Genomic DNA, 15,070 nt, shown 5'->3' with positions numbered 1-15,070 from the left:
AGTCAGAATGATAGGAGTTTGTTCAGACATAAATTCCTGAGCTGCAAAGTGAAGTCACAGTAGAAGGGAAAGGGGGAGGAGGAACTTGTATGATTTCAATACTAGACTCTGAATGCTGCTGCTGGTGGTGGAGGAATCCCTGCTGAGAATCTGAGGGTCCTGCTCCTGCCTCTCTCCACCAGGCCTGGGGTGGGGCCTGACAGGCTACAAAAGGGCTGCTGCTGCCCAGCAGAGCGTTCTGTTTGCATTCTTTTAAACTGCTTTTTACTTGTGTTTTTATTTTTAAAAAATTGTTTCAAACTGTTATTGTGTGTGTTTGTTTTGGGGGGGGCGGGGGGGTTATTCGACTGTTTATACAGTGATACCTCTACTTACGAATTTAATGTGTTCCAAACGCACATTCGCAAGTAGAGAAAAAAGTCGAATCCCATAGGAATGCATTGGGAGAAAAAATTCATAAGTAGAAGCAACCCTATCTAAAAATTCGTAAGTAGAAAAAATCCTATCTAAACCGCATCCAAGATGGCGGACGGAGCTCCATTCGTAAGTAGAGTTATTCGTAAGTAGAGGTACCACTGTATTTTGATTATGTGTTTGGGTTTTTATGTAGTAATTTTACCTTGTGAACCACCTGCAGTTATAGGGTGGCATATTAATTATTATTATTAATAATAATACAAGCTGTGCAGTATGAACTAGCAGATAGCATTCGAGAAAGGTTGCTGTAAAACTTGTTTTTTCACTCTGGCACAATATGCACTTTTACAAATGTTTCATTGTCTTCCCTTTTACCACTGAAGCATCATGGAGATGGCATTCTTTGCAGTTTATTTGCTTGCGTTGGGGGATAAGGAGCTGCTTTACACCATGTACTCCCAGTATTGCCCATTCCATAATGCTTCTTCGGGATCTCTGGCAGAGATCTTGCCCATTGCCTTCTTAGCTTACTGTTCTTTTAACTAGAGGGGCAAGGTTAGTCCTCTCCAAACTGCTACCCTCCAGGTGCTGTGGACAACAGCTCCCTTCAGCCTGGCCATCGGTCCTGGCAACTGGGGTGATATAGTCAAGAACATCTAGGGTTGCAGGTTGGGAAAGCGTGCCCTAGGGATGAACCTGCAAAGTGAAAGTGCCCTGCCACTGAGCTTTGGACCCAGATGGTACATTGGCCATCCAACATTCAGAAGCTGCAAGCTGTAGAACAGGGATGAGGAACCTGTGGCTCTTCAGCTGTCATTGGACTCCAGAGCCCATCTTCCATAGCAATTGTCTATGCTGCCAGGAGCTGATGGGAACTGGGGTCCAATAACATCTGGTTGGTCACAGATTTCTGTAGCATACAAAATAAAATTGTTTTCTCCCTCTCTGTCCTAATCCATTGACTGGGGTCATCCCTGAATCAGGGGCAGACCTTTTGAGTTACATGAGCTTCAAAAGTCTTAATCCTGTAGGCAAAAAGAAAAAGAAAAAAGAAAGCAGTGACATGGAACATTTTAAATCATACTACATTTTTATTTTCAGAAGTACATAAACTTTGAGCACAGTTTTCTGCTACTCTTGTAAAATACAAATTTTAATGTCTCTGATCAAAGAAGCTGTTATTCATTTTCACCTGGCATTAGTGTCTAAACACACAAAATCTTCACACTGCCAGTTTTTGAAAAGATGTTAACCAAGAATGCAAGAGTAAAACAGAACAGGCTTTTCATGTTTAATATACCTGACTTGAATAAATATTAAATAAACACTTTGTCCAACTGCAAACAAGGGAGGAAAATACCTACAGGTTTTTTTTAAAATACAACAACAGGTGGTTATGAGTAATGGCATATTCAAGGGTTCTGGTAGCTGAAATAGTAAAATCTATTGTGAGGCTGGATAATGTGCCAACACCAAGCCTGAGGTCAGACTTTGGGGATCACAGATTCACAAAGTGAGTTTAGGAGTGTACCTATCTTATTTTAAGCTTAACAACAAACAATATGGAATACATATTTGCATTGAAACTAATTTGTTTTTAAAGAAACTCATTGACCAGGGTGACGCTGGTAGTTACTGAGATTTGTGTTTGTGTGCGTGTTTTAACTGCTCCCCTGCTCTGGTCTTGAAGAATATAGTAAGTTGCCTTATACTGAATCAGACCCTTGGTCCCTCTTAGCTCCACATTGTCAACACTGACTGGCAGCACTGACTCCAGGACTTCAGAGAGGGGTCTCTCCAGCTGGAGATTAGATGTAGAACTATCTGCATGTAAAGCAAATGCTGTCCTACGGAGCTTATTGCTCTTCCCCTAAAACACAAGGGGTTGAATACAGTGCAGTCACCCAAAGCTCTATGTGGACAGGGAGGGAGAGGAGGAAAGGCCTTGGCCAGAGAGCCAAGAGACTGGTGGGGAAACAGAGATGCTACAAATGCACTATTTTTATTCAGCAGGGTCTTGCTCTGTGGTGATTGTAGCTTTTAAGCTACAAAGGATGGTTAGCAGTTAAGTCACTTTGTTTTAATGCATGGCCTGTCACTTTGTTTTAATGCATGGCCTGCTGCTATGGACATCCAGACAAAACAAGCGCCTTGCTACCAAGCCCACTAAGATAAAGGAGTTCAAACTGCATTGATCTACTTGCATGTTGGACATAGGTTACAGCCAGCATTGTTGGGCTCATGCCCACAACCCATCCTTGGAGCTACTTTGCCCTGCTGTTCCTGGTTGCTGGTGCTGCCTTTCCCCCTGCCTTCTCTAAGTGAGAAAGCAAGGCGAAGGAGCAGCAACATCTGTAGGCCTTGTCCTGGTACAGAAGGGCTTCCAGGGAGAGAGGGGGGGCAGTAGTGACCCAGTGGAGGAAGTAGCTGTACTCGGGGTGGGGGGCACATGCAGAGACAGGGAGAACATCTTGCACCAGGTCCCCCTGGAAACCTGGAACAGGCACTGGCTCTTTTCTGATCCCATGTACAAAAGCTTTCCGATAGGCTGTCACTATGGGCACAATACTTAAGAGAGAGTTAGGAACATAGGCAGCTAAGATGGAGATCCGGCTCCACTGTTGACGAGAGCATGCCTCTGGGTGCCAGCTTCTGGGAACTGCAAGTATGGAGAGTGCTTTTGTGCTGAGTTCCTGCTTGCAGGCATCCCAGGGGCATCTGGCTTGCCGCCATGCCAACAGGATCCTATACTTAGATGGGTATTTGGCTTGCTCCAGGAGGACTTCCCTTATGCCCTTCCATTGCACAGTAAGCCAGATGATATGTCCAACTAGCCTAGCCTTGTTTCCTCTCGCTGGCAGCGCTTCTCTGAGATCTTCCATGTCACCTGCTCCCTGAGCCTTTCTTGTTTAGTTGGCAGGTCCAGGGACAGTGCAGGAGGCCTTCTGCATGCAAGGCAGCAGCTCTGCCACGCTGCTGAGGTTCCCTCAACCAGTCAGTTCAGGAGAGGCCAGCTGAGTGTAAAATAGGAGGTGTTGCATAGCACAGATTCACAAACTGGCCCAAGCAGACTGTTTCTAAATCAGGCATGGAGAAGCAGTGCAGTGCAGTGGGTAGAGTGCTGCCAGATTAGGCTGCAGACACCCTGCTTCAAATCTCACGCAGTTCTGAGAAACTCTGGTTGACTTTGGGCCAACGGCTACCTCTTGGGGTTTCTCCAGGCTGTTAGTATTTTGTAGAAGGGGTTCAAGTGCATACCTAGAAATTTAGGCTTGTTCCAATGAAGTGGATTAAAGCATTCTGTTACCGCAGCACAAAACACACACACACACCTGCAGACTTTTTGTGGTTAGGAAAGTAATGAGGGAATGCATTGAAAAGTGTCGAATGAATGATTAACCCAGAGTGATAAGCACTCCACAAGCAAATCGGCATGAATGCTGACTGTCACCACCCCATAAACAAGTCAAGAGGAATCCTTGGTAAACTTTGTGCAAGCAAATCAATAAACAGGTTGCAATGGAGGGGCCCTTACTCAAGCCCAACCCACCATCTCATTAGGAGGGGGGAAATGGGGGAACATGCACACCCCATGCTCCTCCTGAAACAAAAAAATGGGACATAAATGCAATAAATTAAAATATAAATGGCACTAGATTCTGCTGGTTTTTAAAAAGTAAGATAATAGCTTAAGTTGTTCTGTGAGATCAGTTAACTTGGCTCTGTTTTCGGGGTATTTCAGACACACCTTTCAAAAGGAAACCTCTTTAACAAACCCAGGGCTGCAAATTCTAGTCCTGCACTTTGTCATCAAAAGATCAGTGAAGCAAGCAACTAGGATGATTTTTTCTGCTGTTCAATCCTTTCAACTGGGGGTGGGGGCAACCTTCAAGCCCACCTGCCCAATTTCAGAAGATTTCTGAAAGCCATCATTTTGAACCTCTGAGAAGAGTGATTTGCCCCGCCCCCTACAAGCTTAAGAGAGAGATCACAGCTACACCATATACTCTCTTATACCACTTTAATACTCAGGGAGAATCCTGGGAGCTGTAGTTGGTCAAGGGTGGTGGGAATTCTAGTTCTGCGAGATCAGCACCCTTAATAAAGCACAGTTCCCAGTATTCTTTGGGTGAAGCCAGGACAATGAAAACAGTTTAAGTGCTTCAATGTATGGTGTGGATGTGAGAAAAGAGGGGGTGAAATGAAGGAGGGAGAGGAAGAGGTGGCCTATTCTGCCTTTTGGCTCTGGCAAGGCCCACGGCTGAAATGTGACCCACAACAGACCTGAGAACAACAACCACTGAGAAGCTTTCCCACTCTTGCTTTGGGGAGAAGATAAAGAAGCTGCCTCAGAGGAGCAGGCAGGAAGCCTGTTTTCTAGCAGGAGAGATGGATGTCCTTGTACCCATTTTCTGGAGCAGGAGGCCTCAGCTGCCAGGGAAAGATCCTTGAGCCGGGGAAGGGATTCATCAGCCACAAGGAGTGTGTTGCGTGTGTGCGGCCACTTCAACAGCGCACAGCCTGCTGCATGGAGGCGGAATTGCTGCTCAAATGGTTGCGCAGATGCTTAGCAAAATCCACCTGGGTTTGAGAGAGGACTTGGTTGATGAGGGTCTTGGGCAGCCATCCCTGGGGGAGAAGAGGAAAAAGAGCAACATCATTATGTGGTCAACTTAAAGGGTTAATTCTGTGAAGGTCTCCCTGCTATGCACAAGTTCTGAAGTAATAAAAAAGAGGCAAAACTTCTCTGTTTAATCCACCCCACCTCAGTTCTCAGTAAAGTGGTTTCAGGATTTATTTTTCTTTCTGGACTCTGAGGGCTCAGCCCCTTTTACACTTGTCCTGCTTCTCCTCCTGCTTGTCTGCACTTCCTAGGCATGGGTCAAAGACAGGGTCCCCCAAACTACGGCCCCCGGGCCGGATGCGGCCCAATCAGCCTCCCAATCCGGCCCGCGACGACCCCCGCCGCCCGCTGCCGCCGCCCGCTCTTACGGCGCGCGGCGCGGCGACGATCTTAAAAATTGCCCCAAAATCACCAAAAATCCTTTGTGCGCATGCGTATGGGCCTCTCCCGACCCGGAAGAGGTCATTTCCGATGCACTTCCGGGTCGGGGGAGGCCCATACGCATGCGCACAAGCGATTTTCGGCGATTTTTTCCCGCCCGTGTGCGTGTGCGCATGTGCACGGGCGCGCACTCCCCCGCCCTCCGGCCCGTCGCGCGGTCGGCGCGGCGGGCACCGGCCCACTGCGCGATAAGTCTGGGGACCCCTGGTCAAAGAGGTTTTCCCACGGTTTGCCACTGAATTGGAATAAACACCAACCCACAGGAAGCCCAATTCAGCAGCAAATAGTGGGTTTTCACAGGAAAAGTGGCTGGGCAAACGAAAATCCTCTCGGAACCATACCTAGAAAGCACAGACGAGCAGAAGTGTGGACAAGCCCTCAGACCAGTTTTACAGTCTATTCCTCTTCCCAGGAAACATTGGGAATAATAGCCCTGTGAGGGGGGTATGGGTCTCCTAACAACTCTCAGCACCCCTAACAAACTACAGCTCCCAGGATTCATTGGGAGCCATGACTGTTAAAGTGGTATCATTGTGCTTTAAATGTATGCAGCCACAATTCATTTTATCATCAAATGATGGAGAATGGCAGGGGGGGGAGATGCAGGAGGAATCCTTGGCACAGCGCTATGTATCTTCTTGCACAGTTCATCTAACTAAAAATACCCTCTTAAGAGCCCCAGAAAGTGGATCCCTCTTAGTGGCACCTGAGATGACTCCCTGCAGATTTGAATGCACAGCTGTTTATGAAAGTTGCACCACCAAAATCATGGCAAGAGGATGATCTCTGGCAAAACCAATGGATGCAGTGATTTAGCTTAGTCCACCATGTGCCTGTACCTTGAGGTCGATGCTGAGAAGCCAGGTTAACTTGGTCTGGGAGGGGTCACCAAGGAGTGGCCGAAGAACCATACATGTGGGACCATTCTCAGCTCTGTGGGAGGACGAGAGCATCATGTTAGCATATTGCACAAAAAATGGAGTACCCCCCAAATTCAATCAAGGAGAAGCAATCAAGAGGGGGACGGCTCTTTACCTAATAACCCCTTTTTGTTCAGGCATCGCTGCATAGGTGGTGGACATGCCAGCCAGGACACAGGTTGAGCCTCGCCTCTTGGAACAACGGACACTCACAAAGTCTCGTGGCCCAACTATGTTGCCAGGGGTTGGGGCTGCAGTTTCGTGAGTGATCACCGTGTCGCTGCCGATCTTCTGCAAGATCTGGAGAAAGATCGCCAATGAAAACAAAGGGTTGTCATTTTTCATACAGGGATATTTACTGCCCTTCTTTGCTTGTAGCTGATGCAATTCCTGCTATGGCTGACAAATTCCTTTCCTGCCTCACTATATCACTTTTGGAAGGAGCGCAGTGCTGATTGCCTTGTGGAAGAGAGAGACAAGAGGCAGAAGGAGACTCCCTTTGTCCCTAACACGTGATCGGTGCTACCAACATGGGTAGGATGCACACGATGTAAAGGTCACCAGCCACAGCCAGGTGCGTAATAGTGGCCCACAAGATGTAGCTGTTGCACTCAGGTCCTACTTGCAGGCTTCCCCTAGGCATCTGGTTGGCCACTATGAGAATAGGATGCTGGACTAGATGGTCACTGGCTGGATCAAGCAGACCCTTCTTCTTTTCTCTTGAAGTAGGGAGCAGGAGGGAGCCAATTCTCAACTGCAGCCTATGAGCCATACAATTGTGATACCCCACATATACCATACTGAATCCATGTCTGCATGATTACAGATCTGAGACTCTTAACACAAGAGTCTAAAACTGGCCAGCAGAGCTATCCAAACACCTCATTAATGCTCATGTTTTACAAGTGTGGAACCCTGAGATTAAGGCATTGGTTAGCTATGCTGAGATTTGGTTTTGTTTAAAAAAAAACTTGTGATTTTAATTTGTTGATGTTACACCACAGGGAGCAAGCAACCCTTGGTGATTTACTGTGAATCATCCAGGGATCTTTCAGTAGATCCCAATCTTTCTTCAGACCACCCCTGCTCTACAATATACTTTTTCTACTAATAGCTACCCCCCAAAAAAATCACTGATCAGGAAAAGCAATGTGCTTCACAACTCCTTGCAGAGTTGAATGCATAAGCCATTGGCACAGTCTTCTTTCGCCAAGAAGGCATTTCTCTGTGTGCTTACCTTGACTTCTTTGACATTCGGGTTCCATTCTCCCATCTGCTCCATCCTTTCCACTAACTCGCTATAGACGCAGTCCAGGGGTTTATCAACCACCACCTCTAGCCGGAATACTTTCCCCACATCTGGGAGGACTTTGCTCAGGACTTTGTCACCATTGTCCTGCAGAAAAAAGAAGAAGGGGGTCTAAATTGTTAGCATCACTGGCTTGCATAACCCAAAGCACGAGAGCTAAGAGTATTATTAGGTAGTATGTTGCATCCAGCCCAATTCCCAGATGATAACCTCACAACAGGGCTTTTCCAATGTGCTCTATATGGGGCTGGCCTTGAAGCTACAACTGGCCCAGAATGTGCTAGCCAGGGGGGTTGGCTAATGTTAGAAAAGGGTCATAGCTCAGTGGTAGAGCACATGCTTCGCAGGCAAAAGGTCCCAAGTTCAAGCTCTAGGTAAGGCTTGTCTGAAATCCTGGAGAGCTACTAGCAGTTGGTGTGTGGACCAGGAATGGGGAACCCTCATGTCCTGCAGATGTTGGATTCCAACTCCCATCAGCCCCAGCCAACAGGACCAATGGTCAGGAGTGATGGGAGTTGAAGTCCAGCAGCATCTGGAGCACACCGTGTTTGACTATGCATGAATCAATGGATTAGTGCATGAGTAGGCTAACTAAGACCCAGGGCCTGGATCCAGCCCAATTGCCTTATAAATCCGGCCTGTGGACGGTCCAGGAATCAGTGTGTTTTTACATTAGTAGAATGTGTGCTTTTATTTAAAATGCATCTCTGGGTTATTTGTTGGGCATAGGAATTCATTCAGAGAGAGAGAAAGAGAGAGAGAGAGAGGAGAGAGTCCAACCCCCCCCCCCCAAGGGACTGACCCCCTGCTGAAAAAGTTTGCTGATCCCTGGATTAGGGTCTATAAAAGTTGCATCAGCAGGACCACAATTATTGCATTTTTTTAGGATAGAAAGATGGAGGTAGGGGTGAAGGGTGAGCAGCATGAAGAAAATTAGGCCCATTTCAGATGCAAAATAACGATTTACCACTAGAAGGACCAGCTGAAATAAGCCACAGGCACATTTCTTTTATACTTATGAAAAGATCAGAAGGAACCCTTTCCAGCTTTATATTAACCACAGTTCCTCCTAACATCCAAACTCAGAGAACAGTGGCTTGTTTAAACCTTGGCTTGTGAACACACCTGAATTCAAAATGATATTTTGACCCTTGGCTTGTTCTCACTAACTAAAAATTCAGCTCTCCATCTGAAGGCTGCAAAGTTGGCGATCCCAACTGACATCTTCCCGGATCCTTTGCTAGCAGAGCAGAAGGGAACGCCAAACATGAACATGCAACATGCATACCATCACTGTCTCTGTCTTCCAGCCATCCTGCTCTCCAAGAATGTTAAGTGATTTCTGAAGCGCCTCATCTCCTTGTTTGATGTAGGACATCTCCATTTCATTGAAGGGATTCTCTTCCAGTCTAGAACCTGTTGGAGGTTGGAGCAGGTTTTAACTTTATTTTTTATTTTTTTTATTTTTAAAGAAGGCTTGTCTTTTCAATGCCACCAAAAATTCAGCAGCCCCAAAATGCAAGGATAAAACATAGAATCATAGAATCATAGAGTTGGAAGAGACCACAAGGGCCATCCAGTCCAACCCCCTGCCAAGCAGGAAACACCATCAAAGCATTCTTGACATATGGCTGTCAAGCCTCTGCTTAAAGACCTCCAAAGAAGGAGACTCCACCACACTCCTTGGCAGCAAATTCCACTGCCGAACAGCTCTTACTGCCCAACAAGATCCGTGCCTTGTTATGCTTACTTAGTAAAGAGCTCCTTCTGCGCACGTGATTGATCCACTTGCTGGGACCAGGCCTGGTAACTGCAAATTTATTCAGCTCCTGGACAATTGCAGCAGCCGCTTGTCTCTTCAAGCCTGAGGAGAAGAAAGCATAACAGTGGTATTAAAAGCCATATCTGAACCCGTAGAAGCAGCCCCTTTGAGGTCCAGAGAGGCCTGGGATACTTCCAGCTTTTGAGGTTCCTAACCAGCATTTAAAAAAATAATAATGACAACACAGAAAAATAAAATAAAGCACCCAAAAAAGAGTGAGCTGATCTGAGAGCACATGTTCAATACAGTCTACTCTTGTGCCACCAGAACCAATATATTTTTATTAATATTTATGAATATTTGAAACTAATGTGACAAGATTTGGTCAGTTAACACAGAAATCTTTTACTAAGTCTGATCTCTTACTTGCTTAAATCTGCAGCTGTAAACTGAGGGCTGTAAATTGAACCGAAGCACATAAAAACAAGTTGTGAAACTTATCAGATGCCGAAAATTAACAAGTGTACAGATTTGAGCCCTTTGAACTTGACTGCCCTTCCCCCCAAACTCAATTAGTCCTGAGGAGAATGAGTGCCTGTGAACCCACTTGTATTTCCCACTGGAAAAAAAACCACCTAAAACTAAACCAGCAGTGACAGCCTGTGTCAGGAGTCCTGTTTGCATTTTATTGTTTAAAACAGTTCTTGACTCCCCAGATGTTGTTGCACTACAAATCCCACCATCCCCAGCCAGTTTATAAGGCCAGTGGTCAGCTCAGGGATGATGGTAGTCTGACAACATCTGGGGACCCAAGATTGTTTTAAACGTTGCTTGAACATTTCTCCATTTCCAAGTTCCTTTGTTGCCTTCATAGCTTAAGAGGGGAATCCAGGCAGCCTTTTGGGGTTGGGGGTACAGTGGAAACACTGCTCTGGGGAGAAATAGATTTGTGACATCACAGCTGACGTCACAGCCAAGAGCCAATCAGTGCAGAGCACTGCTGATTTTACTACAAAGCTGCCGAACTGATTTCTCCTCTGCTCCATTTGAATGAGAACATTGTACAAACATGTAAAGGCATGTTGACATGGAAAATTATGTACCTCTGTATCTCTTGTTTATTTCTTCAAAGAAAACACTTAAAGTGACTTTAATTTATCAGAGTTGTGCAATGAATGCTTCTAAGAAATCAGGATGCATTACAAACATGCACACAGATTTATGACTATAAAGGCTTTTAGAAACAAGGAACCATCATATGAAAACTGACTCCACTGACCCCCTAGAAAAACCTTGAAGAGTGTGAACAGAGTTCGTGTCAATATAAACCAGGGGTGGGGAACCTGTTGCCCTCCAGGTGTTAACTGACTAAAGTTCCCATCATCCATGAGCATTTCTCATCCTTTTAAAATATTTTATTTATGATTTTCAGTTTTATACATTTCAATAATTTTACAGTCATTTTAACATTTCAAAACTTGACTTCCTTCCCCCTCTTTCTGCGGTTCCTTAAATTTATTTTTAATATTTCCTGCATATCCAAATTCACTTAATTCAGTCATCTACTTTAAATATATACTCTTATAAAACTGCAGGTTATTACAAGAATCCTGCCAATGTTCTTATCTGTTCACAGTTTGTAAATTTTCAATAAACCATTTCCATTCTTTTATAAAAAGTTTGTTATCTTGATTTCTTATTTTTTTCAGTTAAGTTTAACCATTTCTGCAAATTTCATAAGTTTTTGTATCCATTCTTTTTTTTTTATGGGACTACTTTTTTCCATTTTGGGGCAAGCAACATTATTGCCGCTGTAGTCGCATACACGAATAATTTTCTATACAGTTTGGGTAGTTCTCTCCCTATAATTCCCAAAAGGAATGAGCACTCTGGCTGGGGCGATGAGAGTTGGAGTCCAGCATCTAGAAGACATCAGGTTCTCCAGCCCCGATTTAAACTCTCTACAGCTGGGATGGGGAAAGTACACGCTAGTTACCTTCATAGTCCCCTTAGCTGAGATACTTTAACTGGACATGGAAGCTGTGACCTTCTGCATGTTGCAGCTGAGCTCATCTAAAACCAGTAGAGGCTGGCCATTTTTTCGAAGAAAATGGAGTACAGTACGGTACTTTCTCACCATCCTTAGTCTGCCCTTGGCCAATCTCTAAAAAGGTAAAGGGGACCCCTGACCATTAGGTCCAGTCGTGACCGACTCTGGGGTTGCCCGCTCATCTCGCATTATTGGCCGAGGGAGCCGGCGTATAGCTTCCAGGTCATGTGGCCAGCATGACAAAGCCACTTCTGGCGAGCCAGAGCAGCACACGGAAACACAGTTTACCTTCCCGCTGTAGCAGTTCCTATTTATCTACTTGCATTTTGACGTGCTTTCGAACTGCTAGGTTGGCAGGAGCTGGGACCGAGCAACGGGAGCTCACCCCGTCACAGGGATTCGAACCGCTGACCTTCTGATCAGCAAGCCCTAGGCTCAGTGGTTTAACCCACAGCGCCACCTGGGTCCCTGGCCAATCTCTACCTGCCTCAAAACCAGTCCAAGGGTTGGCATGGCATCTGTAGTCTCCTCTTTAGTCTCAGTATTTTCCCTGTGGAATTCAGCAGGGAGGTAATTGGAGACAAAACCTTCAGTTGTGTGGTCTGGGTGGTCCCTTCACTTACCTGGCAACGCCTCCCCCAGGCAGGATTGGGCGGATGACTGAGGTAGGCGGAGACCCCAGGTATCCAGCCTGGGGAGGATGAAGCCAACCCAAACTACCGGGAGCCGCACTGGAGTCCAGGGGACTGCGCACGACCACGCAAAAGTCGCCCCCCATTTGATGTGGGGGGGCGGTCATTCCGCCTTATTTGTCTCAGTGGGCAGCAGCCACCACTTGATTCCCCTGAACTGCAAAATGTAAGCTTTCCATTTCTGCATGCAATAGACAGATGCATCTAAGGGCATTGCTGGGTTATTTAAAGGCACATGACACACATTTACATGAAATGTACATAGGCTAATGCACAAGCACCAATGCCACTAGTAAATAAGAAGAGTTGAGCAGCTAGGGTCAACATTACAGTGCACCCTCCCACTATAAGCAAAGTTCCCCCTCTCCCAAAAGAAAAATTCTAAAAGGGCAGAAATCCAGGAGCTCACTGCAAAAGACCCCAAGCTTCCCAGGCTATCCATTAACAACATGTCAAGCAGCCAGAAAATGAGACACATCCATGATAACCTTTTATTCAATACAACAAAAATTGCTCTTTCAAACTTCTTTATACTTATACATCAATATTTCACCCACTGGATCCCAGAAGATGGCTTGTTAGAAAAGGTTGAGGAGCAACACAAGGAATGAAAAAGCTAACAGCTGCAGCGGTTCAGATTAGAACCATCCATCATTTCCTTGATTTGAATTCCTCCTTCCTGAAGTTTCTGTTTGTGCCACAGTAAGAACATACAGAAACAACTTTTAAATCTGGAAAATAGCAGGAAGGCAAAGGGTTCAGCCCCTGCACAATGGATGTGATCCGAATAACCCCCAAACACACACCAATAGCTGCTATTGCCTTTAAAAGAAACTGTAGGAGATTCATGTGATCACATTTACACTGTGTACCCACTATAAGTCATGTTTGAAGCACATTCTTTCCCTCGAAAAGATTCCGATTCTGAAAATGATAATAAGGTTGTTTTGTTTGTGCTCACCCATTGTGCTGTGCAGGTGTCTGTAGGAAATGCCGGCACACAGCTTGAAAGTCGCAGGCAGCATCACAGCAGTCTGTAAGAGTTGCGAAGGATCCTGGCTTCCCTGTACCTCTGAGCGCCTGTGCTGTTGCTTTGCTGGCGTCTCCTCTCCCCTCTGCTCTTAAATAGGCCAGCGAAGGATGCTGGTTTGTCAGCAGAGAGATAAGAAAAGACATCACTTACAGCAGGCTGGCTGACACCAAGGCCAAACCCATCGCCTCATGAGCTTGCGGTGGGGGCAAGCAAGTGGGAGGCGTGGATCTCGCAAGAGGGCAGAGGGCAGGCTGCACAATCCCCAAACCCTCTAAGCTGGCTTTCCTGCATTGAAGGTTGCCAGCTGCCTTCCTGGCAGAGTTGCCATGCTTTTGGAACAGCTCCATGAACAAACCAATTGCAGCAGCCAAAAGTTTTTCCTTTCTCTCTACTGTCTGAGTATCTTGAGCTTCTCGCTGCTGAGCAAAACAGCGACTGAGGAGGAAGAGGAAGCTGATAGGACTATTCCCTGGACTACTTGTAAGTAAGAAGGCAGGCAAGTTGAAGGCAAGCAAGTTGAAGCAAATGTGGTTGTATCCCATTCCAACAGCAGGTTAAATACTTCTGCTGGAAGTACTGAAGCAGAGACTCTGGGCTTATCCACACTAACCTTTTGCCCCTCTCTTTCCACACACAGATCTGTGCTTTAAAGTATCTGATGGCTTTAATTCTTTATTTTTATTTTGCCCTGGAGCTTTCCCCATGAAAACCTGCCCTTTAGAGCTCAATCAGAGCAAATGGCCATTCAGTTTATCCATGGATTGCAATTTGCTCTGATTCAGGTTTAAAGAGTGGGTTTTCACAGGGGAAGTTTCATGGGTGGGGGGTGATAAAGCTTTAGAGCTTGGACTGTGCCTGGAAAGAGTGAGGGAAGGTTAAGTGTGGATAAGCCCTCAGCTGGCCACCTGTCAAGGAAGCTGCAGCAAATGTACACAGGAAGCTGCCTTTTACTGAGTCAGACCACTGGGTCCATCTTGGCAGTGTCTCCACTGACTGGCAGCAGCTCTCCGGAGTTTCAAGTAGGGTTCTCTCCCAGCTCTACCTCTAGACAAGGAATTGATCCTGGGACCTTCTGCATGCAAGGCAGGTGCTCTTTTGCTAGAGGGCCCCAAGTTAATAATAATAATAATAATAATAATAATAATAATAACTATTATTATTATTATTATTATTATTATTATTATTATTATTTATAACCCACCCATCCAGCTGGGTTTCCCCACTCTGGGTGGCTCCCAACAGATTAAAAACAGAGTAAAACATCAAACATTAAAAACTTCTTGGTGCCACCACCAAGAAGCCCCTGTGCCTGGTTCCCTTCAGTCTCTAAGATTTTACCTGTGGTGTCATGGTCAGAGTGTTGAACGTTGAGTGGGTGAGACCCAGCGTTCAAATCCCTGCACAGCCCTGAAATCCACTGGGTTTTATATGGTCAACAGAGGCTTAGGTCCAAATAACATGAGATGCTAAGGATACGAAGCACATTTTCCCCTTCAGAGAATTCTGGGTGCTATTGTTTGCTGTGGGCTGCTGGGAATCATACCTCTGTGAGGGGTAAACTGCAGTGCCCAGAATTCTTTGAGGGAGGGGAATGTCATTTGAATGTGCTTTAAAGGTATAATGTATACACAGCCTTTATGTGTCACTTGGAAAATTGGTTTTTTTTCTAAAAAGATTAATAGCGGACATGGGGCCTCCCCTTCTCTGCGTTTCTGACAATAGTTGCCACCTCCGATGGGATCTGCACTTTCCCCCACCCCACCAGGCCTAACAGCTGCTTGGGGGGCTGTCCCTGAGTGTTGTGTTATGAGAGAGGGAAAGA

General features: G+C 45.8%; 1 protein-coding gene across 1 annotated transcript; it reads right to left on the bottom strand.

Moving 5' to 3' along the window:
- Nucleotides 1-1,488: 1,488 nt before the first annotated feature.
- On the bottom strand, nucleotides 1,489-13,383 carry STAR (steroidogenic acute regulatory protein). Its single transcript, XM_035139627.2, has 7 exons — nucleotides 13,177-13,383; nucleotides 9,462-9,575; nucleotides 9,000-9,127; nucleotides 7,640-7,798; nucleotides 6,518-6,702; nucleotides 6,322-6,415; nucleotides 1,489-5,046 (listed from the first exon to the last, which is right to left on the bottom strand). The coding sequence occupies exons 1-7, from the start codon at nucleotides 13,238-13,240 to the stop codon at nucleotides 4,924-4,926; spliced, it is 867 nt and encodes a 288-aa protein (XP_034995518.1). The 5' UTR covers nucleotides 13,241-13,383; the 3' UTR covers nucleotides 1,489-4,923.
- Nucleotides 13,384-15,070: the final 1,687 nt, after the last annotated feature.

Source organism: Zootoca vivipara, chromosome 14 (assembly GCF_965207765.1).
Source record: "Zootoca vivipara chromosome 14, rZooViv2.hap1.1, whole genome shotgun sequence".
NCBI lineage: Eukaryota > Metazoa > Chordata > Lepidosauria > Squamata > Lacertidae > Zootoca > Zootoca vivipara.
Note: the sequence above shows the minus strand (reverse complement) of the source record. Positions and strands in the feature narration are given on the sequence as shown.